Below are 12,115 nucleotides of genomic sequence, written 5' to 3'. Positions count from 1 at the left end.
GTTGTGATATTAGGTATTGATTGTCACACTTGCTACACTGACTAAAATTTAATCAAAATTTATGATTTTTCTATGTCATGCTCTTTAATACTATAATTAATTTTCACTTAAATGAAGCTTAAGTTGTCACCTATCATATTTAACAATTATTTTTCAATGTTTGGTACATGTATGATTAAGATGCACAAGTGCAAACGAGTAAAGATGTTGTATAATCTAAATTTCTAACTTGCCGCCGTGAAATTAATACACCGAAAGATAAAAATATTGAACTGTATATAGATACAAAAATTGAAATAGGTTGAATCTGATAATTGTTATACATACGTCACTATAATTAGTGCAACTAAATCGATAAAGTAACAGTAATTAATAGCCAGTAGTAAATTATGAAAAATACTGTTTTTCTGACCTAAGAGCTAAGATAGTCGTATTCAAACCGATGATGATGATGATTATAATGCTAATCACAAACTCTACCAATCTATTGTCTATTAGTGAAGTTAATTGAGTTGGCTAGATTGATTTGATCTAAATAATAGGCTTTTTAGTGAGGATCAATGGTTGAAGTCCTATCCAATTGTGGGATCTCTGTCTGTGTTATTTAATTACTATCAGCTAGTTTGCATAAGTTAATTTATTTAGAATCATTTTGCAATGCTATCTATAAGTGTATGGTTCTATATTTGTATTTATCAATGTAGTCGTACCACCTAATTAATTACATTTGAAATAGATGATTGTGTCCCATACTTTATTTCACAAAACTTAGAATCTTGAAAATGGTTATTGATCCTACTATCTTTAGACCAAACATAAAAAGTCAACAAAGCTACTATTGAAACAAACAATTAAACCTATAAATAGGCAATGTAAATCCCATTATTAATTAGAAACGATTAATCCAATCCCTTAAAAGGGTCCATTCAGTTTAAAAAATTTATCTCACGATTTATTCTAGATGGATAATGATATGATAATAAATAAACATCCTTTCAATTAAATTAATCTCATAATTTAATCTAAATAAATAATTATATCATGATATTAAGTTATAGTGACCAAACTAACTCCTAAGGCAATAGAATTACCCAAACTCAATTTCTTCAGCACAAAAATTTAATTCAACATTATTAATAAAATTAAATGCATTAAGGAGATAGAAGCTGACTCAAAAAATTAACTGTAACTGAATTCAAAACTAGCAAAAATAAAGGGTATTGCTGCCTAATATCACAGAACTTTCCAAAAATTTATTTTTCTCCTAAACTTTAAATTATGATGGTAACCGTATCTGATATGATGTGGTGACAAATGAGATGTAGCCGAATTTTGCAGCCATTGGAAAAATTCAATAACTATTTAAATTCGTGATATTACCTGTCAAGTTTATAGTTTGTGAAAATTATTAGTACTACTTAAGAGCAAGAGGTCTAAATGGTGTGAAGTTGAGGCCCCCCAAGCTAAGCTACACAAACTCAATCTCCAGCCAAAAAAGAGTAATCAAAGACTAGAACCTAAAACTTTTCAACAACATTCATAAATAAAAGGTTTGACATATTTGTCTTTAAAATCTGAACAAACAAAACCTCAAATTCAGAAATCCATCCTAAAGAAGCTGAGAATTCATCATCAACAACCATCTCCCTCAAGGCTCAAGGAAAGGATGGCTAGAGCTGCTTTTGTTGCAGTTATTGTGATTCTCCTATATTGCCAATTTGCAACTTCAGACACTCCCCCTTACAACAACATCAATCCCATTTTTGACCCATGTGAAAGAGTTGGTGTGTGTGGGAGGGGCAACTGTGTGCATGTCACCAACAACACTCTTGGTTATGTCTGTGAATGCGAGTCTGGCTGGCGCCAGGCTCGCCTTCAGGAAGACGCCTTCCTCGCCTTCCTGCCTTGTGTCTTCCCTAATTGTATTCTCACCTCTCTCAAAAATTATTTCGATGGTTTGGTTAATTTCTAATTTTTTATGAAAAAAATTTCAGGTACACTTAACTATACGTGCACGGACAGCAACCCGCCTCGTTCGGACGACTATGATTATCAGGGGCGGACTAACATATCATATACAGACCGTAATAACTACTTCCTCTGTCCCCGATTAATTAATTAGGGTGTGTTTATTAAGTGCATTTTTAATTTTATGTATGTATGCATGTCTTGATTTTAGCTTGCTACACGGCCAATTGTGGAGGAGGAAGATGCAACATTACATCTCCCTTCACACGTAGCTGTTTATGCGAAGATGGTTTTCAGAATTTGCTCAATTCCACTACCTTCCCATGCTACAGACAATGTAAGTAATACTAGTAACAACTTTACCTCAATTTTAATAAGAGGGTATATTTTTTTTTTTCCGCAAACTTGGCTAATGTATCAATTTTGGTCCTTTGAAAATATCTTTTCAGGTCTATTAAATTCAATTAATATCGTTTGATCTACTTTTTTACTATTATAAACTTTTTTTAACGAAAATACCCTCAAGATCATAAAGGGCATTTCAGTCTATTTATTCTCTCTTATTTAATTTATCTATCTTATTTTTTTGCTTCTTTATTAAAAGGATAAGGAAAAAAGGAAAAGAAAAGAGAAAAAAGAAGGAAGAGAGGGGAATAAAACAAAATTAAGAGAGATACATTAAAATATTATATAAAGAAAAGAGAATAAATGGACTGAAATGTTCTTCATGCGCTTGGGGTTTTTTGTCTAAAAAAATTTGAAAATTGAAATAATAAAAAAGTAGTTCAAACGATATTGTGTCGAAGTTAATGGACCTTAAAAGATATTTTCAAATATTAAGGACTAAATTGATACCTTGACAATGTTCGATGAAAAAAAAAATGTTCCTTGTTTTTATATATAAATTGCTTATGTCTGTGTGTTGGTAATCACTATATGTCCCACTATTATTACGCTTTTAAATTGTTAACTACTCGCTATAGTTTAAACTAGCTAGGAGGTAATATTAATATATATGGATATTCAACTCTCTCCCACACACAAAAATAGATGAATTTTGGCTATACATTTGCAATATATTTGAGTGGTTTGAAAAACTGAGTATTATGTCTATGTGTGTGATTAAATTAGGTGCATTTGGAAATGAATGTGCTGGTTTGGGATTCAGCGCTAACACAACCGTCATAGATCCTTTTGCTCCTCTCTCTAACAACGGTAAGAATAAATTCACTTTTCTTATGAGTATTTGTTTTATTTGATGATGTGAACGTGACCGAAATTAAATAATTGCACACATTAATTATCTTAAATAATTAATAGTAGTACCATATATTTTGAATTAAATTCGACACATAATTGCACACGCCCCACACAATTTTAGGTTTTTTTAAATAAAATAAATGAAAATCAAGTCATCAATAATGCTACTACTAATAATAATAAAAAAATTGAATGAGTAGAAGTAGTTAATGATAATGGTTGATTGGCTGCAGTGGCGAGGTTGATGGAGAGAGTTGCATTTGGTTGCATCTTCACAGTGTTGATTCAAGCCGCGTCCAACTTCTACTTCTAAACGCCTTCAAATTTCCTAATTTAGATACTACTATGATTGATTTTAATGTTTATTTATCAATTACATCTCTTATGTTTATGTAATTCCTAGGAAGATCAAATTGTTGTAGTAATTTGTTCTCTAGCTAGGAGAAGGTGGTGGTTTTATTTATGTTTGGAATTCAGATTTGTTTTTAAGTATGTATTCACGAATTGTTGTTCTTAGTGTAATAGGAGTATTAATACTATTTCATTTTGCTAAATATAACGTATTCACCCATCGAAAGTGGCTTAATGAATATAATAGTGGCTCAGTTTTGACTCCCCACGAGCTTCTATAACCATGGTGAGTCTATTTTTGAGTCACTTTAAATCATTTAAATGTTAAAAATTATGTAATCAATGCAATATTGCAATGAATGATTATAAAAATGTGTTGCCATTAAGGGTTGAGGATATATAAAGGGATTAAGGGTTGAGGATATATAAAGGGATGCAAGAAAGGGGAAATTTGTGGTATAACATCATATGATCCTTTTTAAAGGGACATGATTTTGTTAAGGTTGTGTTTGATACTATCAATTGGTGGATTGAATTTGGAATTGGAATCTTGAGTTTCAAACTCTGAATTCACTATTTGCCACCAAAATAATATTTAGATTTAATATTGAGTTTCGGTTTCATACTCCCTCAATTTAATAGTTTAAAATCTAGTATATTCAAATTAAATATTTGAAAATTCATCCCTTAAATTTTTTTTTCGTGTTTAAGTTACTATTTTCAAATATAACACATACTCTAGAAGGCAAACATACACAAACTTATAATCATAATACAATTTCCAATTGGTCAAAATAAAGACACGTGAATTGAACTTGAATTAGCTTCAACAATTTGCAAATAACACTGACGACGATCTCGGAATGTAATCAAATGCAAACTCTAAATATTATATAAACTTCAAATTATGATTTGGACTGTTAGAAAATGTCAACAAATGACAAAATAGTAGCAACAGAAAATGTCAACACAGTATTAACGGTTGATGTTGTATTGATATTGCGTTGACATTTTCTATTGCTACTATTTTTCAACTGTTCAGATCATAGTTTGAAATTTGTATAATGTATGGGTTTGCATTGTATCACTATCCCGAGTTTCCGACACTCTCATTCATATTCAGATATACTACTAAATAAAATTTTGAACCCTAATCTGATTCAAATTGATTCAATGATACTTTGAAGATAGATGGATTAGATTAGATTTATACATCTAACGAAAAATAAAATTAAATATTTTTTAATCTAATAATCTCAAGGGCACAAAAAACATCCATCCATTTTGTTTCCGAAATTTGTAATTATAGAATTAGACAATTAAAAGAGATTTAATTAAATGGAGGCCCTCTTGAAAATTCAAAATCAGTAAATCAGCAAGATTCACAATCCCTCAGAGTCTGGTTTAGGTCTTCCTTTTCTGTTGGCTGCTCATCTTCTGGGCTCACACTCCTCTCCTTGAGAGGAGACACAAGAGAGGGGGCAGTCCACACCGATTGCCCCGAATCCAATTCACAATTTTTATCAATATTTATGCAATATACTTGGAGATTCTTCGCAAAACACCGCCCACTCCTTCTCCATCTTGTTTAGGTATACAATTTGAATTACTTATCGATTGATTGATTTTTCTGTTTTCAACTCTGCTGCACTTCGCTTCACTGTTCGATTGTTGGTTGAATCTGGGAATTTGTAAGGAGTAGTTTAATAGATTCAATGCAATTGTAATTGCTCAATCTTCATACCTCTGCAAAAAACCCCCAAAATAAAACTATTTTAGGTTTCGTGTTTGGGCTTTGATGTTTGAGAGATTGCTTGTGTAGATTCGATCTATGCTAGGTTTTAGGGGTGCTTCTTTTTCAATAACTTAGTGGCCTTGAGTTTGATTCCCAGCATTATATGATAGTATCGTTTATGTTTGTTTGTTTATGGTTCTTGTTTTCTGGTTAAGTGCTTATGGTTTCCATTTATTGGATAATATGTAGGCTGTAATGGGGAAAAAGGTGAAGAAGAAAACGAGAAGTTCTGTGAAAGAGAAATCGGGTCCCTCGATGTCTCCGACAACAGTTCCCAACGATGACACGAGCAATGCTGAAACAACTGTTGATGCAGTTGTGGTTGTCAAAGATAGGGGAGTGTGTTCCCATGTTGATAAAGGTATCAACTTAGACAAACTTTCTGCCAAACTGCGATCTTCAGAATCCAACAAGTGTGAAGATTGTCGGGGAAATATGGCTGATAGACGATCAAAGAAAGGGCAAGGTAAACATGGGAAAAAAGGAGGGACGAAAGCACTTTGGGTTTGTTTAGAATGTGGGCATTATGCCTGTGGAGGCATTGGATTGCCAACTACGCCTCAGAGCCATGCTCTCAGGCATTCGAAACAGAACCACCATCCTTTGGTGGTCCATTATGAGAATCATCACTTGCTTTGGTGTTTCCCGTGTGGAAAACTTGTTCTTGGTGAAAATCCAGAAGACCATAAGCATAAAGAGATCTTAAGCGAGGTTGTGAAATTGCTGAAAGGACAACCGGGTGAAGGATCGACTGTAGATGTTGAGGATGTCTGGTTTGGCAGTGCTAGTGTTACAAGTGCGGTGAAATCAGATTACTCTGTAAGCACCGCTGGGAAAGCTGGCTATTCGATTAGGGGATTGAGTAATTTGGGGAATACTTGTTTCTTTAACTCGGTCATGCAGAATCTATTTGCGATAAATAGCTTGCGTGATTATTTCTTCAAGTTAGATGAATCTGTTGGTCCTCTAAGTGCTGCTATGAGAAAGCTTTTCCTCGAGACCAGCAATGAAGGTGGGTCAAAAGGGGTACTCAATCCTAGATCCTTATTTGGTGTTCTCTGTAACAAGTCTCCACAGTTCAGGGGATATCAGCAACACGATAGTCATGAGCTTCTTAGATGTTTGCTTGATGGCATGTCAACAGAAGAGTTGAAATTTAGAAAGCGCAATGAATCTTGTGAGGTTTCAGTTAAGGATCAGACATTTGTGGATGGTTTCTTTGGTGGAAAACTTTCTAGCACCGTTAGTTGTCTGGAATGTTGCCACGCATCAACTATTTATGAACCGTTTTTGGATCTCTCCTTGCCAGTTCCTACCAAGAGGCCTCCTCCCAAAAGGACCCAACCTCCTCTTCGAGGCAAGAAACCAAAACTGTTTCCAAAGAGAAGCGCCAGGAATTTCTCCAAGGGTAGCAAAGAATCAAATATTTCACCAAGAAGTGTTCTTGACCAATCAATCAGTGGCAACTCTTCAGTTGAAGTGCATTCTATAGCTCAGCCAGCAGAGCCTTTGGCCCTTGCATTGGTTGATTCGGCATTTTCAGATTCCACTGGTTCCTGCAGTGTAGCTCTTGATATGGGTTTATCTGCTGAGGATCTTTCTGCTTTCCAGAATCCCAATAGCCAGCCAGCGAGTCAAGCAGTTGTAGAGCAGACAATCTCTTCTGATGCCTTTTCATGGTTAGATTACCTTGATCCGTGTCCGACATCAGAACAGGGCAATGCTGCCTCAGAAACTGATGATACTTCAGCAATCGATGATTCTGCAAAAGAAGATGTTCTACTGCAGGATACCTCATCGACTGCTGCATCAGATTCTAGGTTTGAGAGTAATTTAGAAAATATAGCTCCAGAAATCCCCTTAGGCAATGCCAAAAACTATGATGCCCCTGAGCCGGATGCTGTAGCCCAAGAACAGAATGCTTCTCTCCAGTTTGAGGATGAGCAAAATGTTAAACCTGATTCTGATGGACGTATTGCGCCTGAAGGTTCTCTTACTGAGGACCGTTTTGAGTGTGATGGTGGTAAAGATCACAGCTCTCCTTCATGCAGTCAAATTTGTGCGGAAGATTCAAATGCTTCATGTAGGGATAACGATAGTTCGTCACAGAATCTGGATCCTAAAGTTATGTCAAGTCAGAATCAAGAAGCTGCTACATCTAGTGTTGATGTGACCGGAGCAGACACTGAGGTCTCATTAGCCATAGTTGGAAACGAACAAGAATCTTTAGATTTTGATGGATTTGGAGACATGTTCAATGAACCTGAGGAGTCTTCGGGTGCTAAGTCCTTGGACAATCCTGGTCCTGTGGCTAAAAATGGAGTAAATGGAAATAATACTAGTGAGTCTGATGCGGATGAGGTTGATAATGCCGATGCTCCGGTGACTGTCGAGAGCTGTTTGGCTTTCTTCACAAAGCCGGAATTTCTTTCCAAGGACGAACATGCTTGGCAATGTGATAATTGTTCAAGAATCTTACGAGAACAAAGAGCAAAATCGAGGAAATTTAAAAATCCTAAATCTGGTGATGTGCCCAACGGTTGTGAGGATACACATCCTAGCAGTGATGGAAAAACTTATGACACAGAGAAAAGTATGAACAGTAAGGCAGAAGTTGATCCTTCTGATGGCGGGTCGCTACCCCATAATGAGGATATTTTGGAGAATGGGAGATGCAAGGTTGGAAACTACGTGGTAAGTGAGATAAACGGTACTGAAATCCAGTCAGAGAATGTGGAACTGCAGGCCACAAGTTCATGTCCTGGTTCGTTAGAAGGTTCAGATTTAAGTAATCGAAGTCTTGATCCACATCAAGGAGAATGTGATTCTGAAAAAGATGTGTCTATGGGAAATGAGTTGCAATCTGTGAAGTGTGAAACAGAAGTCAGTGAGCACGAGGATGTAGACTCAGAGAAATTGAAAGTGAAAAGGGATGCAACGAAGAGTATACTAATCAGCAAGGCTCCAGCTATTCTAACAATCCACCTCAAGAGGTTTAGCCAAGATGTGAGAGGGCGCTTGAGTAAATTAAACGGCCACGTGAGTTTCAAGGAGTCAATTCATCTCAAGCCTTACATGGATCCCAGGTCTGATTACACTTTACGGTGCTCATATGATTTGTTGTTTTGTTATTTAGTTTATAATTGCCCTTGTTCGTGAACCCATGTGATTTGTCCCTCGTTTGAGAGTTTGCTGCTAAGTATATATGTTGATAATGTACGAATCAGGAAATGTTTTAATCTGCAGAATGCAAAACTACTTATATTTGGGACATAGCAACATGATTTCCGTATACGTGCAATGATATCCTTTGTTTTCAAAATTTGTTGAGATTTGTGGAGTGAGACGAAATATTCCTTGATTTTGTATCTGCAGGTGCAGCGAGGACAACTGCACACCCTCATACCGTCTAGTTGGGGTCGTGGAGCATCTAGGGACAATGAGGGGTGGCCACTATGTTGCGTATGTTAGAGGTAGCCCCGGTTACGGGGATGATGGCGCCTGGTATCACGCGAGTGATGCTTACGTGCGCCAGGCTTCTCTCGACGAAGTTCTGCGCTCTGAAGCTTATATTTTGTTCTATGAAAGAACTTAAGAGGAGATTACATTTTTGTTCATTTATTTGTTTTTCTTCTCACATTGAGATACACAGATGAGAGAGAAAGAGAGGGAGAGTTAGGGGTTTATAACAACCATTGCTGATACACGAAATTTTGGATGTGCATTGATCTCAAAATGTGAGAAATCATTCACAGATGATCAACCTTGTATACTTATTTTTGAATTGTTCTTGACCATATTCCAATATTTACATCATTGGGTGTGACTGACTTTGATTTTTGGAGTACTGTTATTTTAAGTAACGTACACATTGAACTGAAAATTTTACTCCATCTGTGTCATCAAACATGATCTATTTTCCTTTTTTGTTTGTCTCAATTAAGCTCATAACTTATTATTAAAAATAGATTTTTTTTTCTATTTTATTTCTCTGTTTTATTTTATTTTTTCAACCTAACACCCAAAGCTAAATTGTATAAAATCTTGTGTTGACCTAGACAAGGGTTATCTTTCTTGGGACATAGAGAGTATTTTATAAGACCATTTTCTCTATTAAATGAGAACTATGCACTATTCCAATCTTTAATACCATTGCTTACAGTAACATCCCCACTTCCTTTTTTTAGAGAAACAAAACTTTAGAATTATACCACATTTAACAGCATCAAAGGTAGATCTTGACTTATTGTTGGGCCACTCCAATAGCTAATTCACATACTGGGGAAGGGACCAATTGATTTTGATGGAAAAATGTGATGGGACAAATTATAGCAAGATAAATATTTTAAATAGTACTAGTTTTTAACAAGATTTTAGTGTGGGTGGATCCAAATTGCTTTCAATTGATTAAATAAATTTTCCTTGGGTAATGATCATGGTATGATCATAGTTTTTATTCAAATAACAATCATTGGGATCTTTGATTAAACCCACTTTGGAAACCCACCATGAATTCTATTTTAAGGTCCCTTGGATTTGGAGAATCAAGCTCAACCAAACAATTTCTTTTTTCAAAATCAATTTTTGCTTATTTCATAGTTTTGTACAGCCACTAAGCTAAACTAATGAAGGGGGTTTAGTTTTAGAATCTCAAGAGTAATCATGATTAGAGCACGATCACTAACATTATTACAACAATCAGCCTTCTTATAGTTTGATTCAAGTTAAGTATGTACGTTTTTTTTTTTATTATTTACATTTTCTGAAACTATATTTATAATTTACAACTGATTAAATAATGCTATATGGTAGGAAAATTCAAAATAAAGTGATCAAATTGTAAAAATCGAAAAATAACGAATATGGGCCCACCCAGTGGACCCACAGTTGACACCTCAGGCCCACTTAGAAGTAGGATTTACATACTTTCGAGTTTTGAAGAAAAAAAACAAAAACGAGATTCTTTCTTCTAAAATGATGTTTTAAAAACAATTACTATTACTCATAAACAAATATGGGAAACAACTATTAATACTTCACTCGTCCTCAAAACAATAATCTTATTTATTTTAACCTATCTAACAAAATCTATCTAGAAAACTTTCTCATCATTTTATTCCTTTTTCCCTCATATTTTATCCATTTTTCATTTTTTTTACTTTATTAACGGCACATTAAAACTCGTGTCATCTATAAATAAGACCGGCTCTTATAGAGAGGTGGAGTATTAAATATATACAACAAAAAAATACTACTCCCTTCGTCCCCTAATATTCTAATAACTGTCCACTTTAGTTCCGACGCGAATTTTAGAAATATAAATGAAAGTGAACTGAAAAGGTCAATAGAATATGAATCTTTCTGTTATAAAAAGTAAGGAGAATGGATTAGTAGAATGTAAGACCTAAAAAATAAAAGTAGAAAATTAATGGCGGATGAATGAAAATGGGAAAAGAAATAATTAACGGGGGACAGAATCTGATTTGATATATATTAGTAGTAAATAGACCTATAATTTTTTTTCCTTGAAATATGTTTATAAAAGTATGCATTTCGTTCCGACCAAGTGAACTAATTTTGAGATAAACCCATACATTATTTATTATATGTTGATGTTATTTAGAGTAGCAACTATGATAATCTAAAATAGATGCAATTGGTAGTCGGTGATGAAATTTGGATTAAATGAGGACGCGCATTCCAGCTTTGAAATTCAATGATTGACAATATTTGAGACCCACATTGGCTTTGTAAAATTGAATTTGGTTACAACTCTCACTCATTGTTTCATCACCACTCAATTCTACCTATTTATAACCTCTTTCCATATGCCCTCGCTCTCAAGTACTTCTATGGCCCCTCCCTTATTCAATTCTATATTTGGATCAACTCATATTAGATATGGATGTTCTGATATTCAATTGCTCAATTAATATCTTGTCTTACCTCTCTCTTAATTCGACTCCATAAATAATTGTGGTACAACCATGCATAATTTATGCACAAACAATTAGGTCAAATTCATAATGTTCAAAAATGCTCTCCCCTAAAAAAAACGAAGTTTGGTGAGTACCAAAATGCTCACTAAATGTCATTAACAGTTCACCGATGCTCGCAACTATGTCACTCGCTCAAATTTACAAGCATCAATCTTTGTTATGTAGCAAGCACGTCGTATGTGCTCGCAAAATCTTCAATTGCGAGGGCACAATCGGCTGTTTGACTAGTATACTCGCATATTAATTTTTGTTGTTTTTTATTGATTTAAATCATTTAATTACTTTTAGAATGTATGGATTTCGCTAGCATTATTGTGCTTGCTAATATAACATTAAAATTTAAAGACAAAATAATATTTTAGTCCATCCGTCCACATAAAATAGTTCCATTTTGTCATTTTAAGATGTTGACAAAAAATAGTCTCATTTCTATAAATTAAAAGTTTCTTTCTTATACTTTACCCACTTTTTCTCTCTATCATTCCTACTTACCTACTTTTACTCATTCTCTCTTATTTTATCAATTTTCTCGTTAAAACCCGCGTCTTCCATAATTAGAACAATTTTTTTTGGATGGAGGGAGTATAAATTATTCTTAGGCTACCCACAACTCATATCCTAAATCAACCCAGATCTTTTACTATAACTCATATCACAAATCAAACCCAAATATTTAACAAATTTATTTATTAAGTATTCAATTTGATATTATATTTTTAAATTTATGTATATTATAAAGTTA

General features: G+C 34.3%; 2 protein-coding genes across 2 annotated transcripts; both read left to right on the top strand.

Annotated features, from left to right (window-relative positions):
- The first annotated feature begins 1,597 nt into the window (after positions 1-1,597).
- On the top strand, positions 1,598-3,767 carry LOC125202808 (latent-transforming growth factor beta-binding protein 2-like). The gene is made up of 5 exons (XM_048101279.1): positions 1,598-1,922; positions 1,995-2,084; positions 2,180-2,305; positions 3,100-3,183; positions 3,462-3,767. Exons 1-5 carry the CDS (start codon positions 1,667-1,669, stop codon positions 3,539-3,541), a joined length of 636 nt encoding a protein of 211 aa, XP_047957236.1. The 5' UTR covers positions 1,598-1,666; the 3' UTR covers positions 3,542-3,767.
- Positions 3,768-4,958: 1,191 nt separating this feature from the next.
- On the top strand, positions 4,959-9,204 carry LOC125200880 (ubiquitin carboxyl-terminal hydrolase 2). The gene is made up of 3 exons (XM_048098692.1): positions 4,959-5,171; positions 5,564-8,460; positions 8,750-9,204. The coding sequence occupies exons 2-3, from the start codon at positions 5,570-5,572 to the stop codon at positions 8,967-8,969; spliced, it is 3,111 nt and encodes a 1,036-aa protein (XP_047954649.1). The 5' UTR covers positions 4,959-5,171; positions 5,564-5,569; the 3' UTR covers positions 8,970-9,204.
- The last annotated feature ends 2,911 nt before the right edge of the window (positions 9,205-12,115 follow it).

This window comes from Salvia hispanica, chromosome 1 (assembly GCF_023119035.1).
Source record: "Salvia hispanica cultivar TCC Black 2014 chromosome 1, UniMelb_Shisp_WGS_1.0, whole genome shotgun sequence".
Taxonomy (NCBI): domain Eukaryota; kingdom Viridiplantae; phylum Streptophyta; class Magnoliopsida; order Lamiales; family Lamiaceae; genus Salvia; species Salvia hispanica.
Note: the sequence above shows the minus strand (reverse complement) of the source record. Positions and strands in the feature narration are given on the sequence as shown.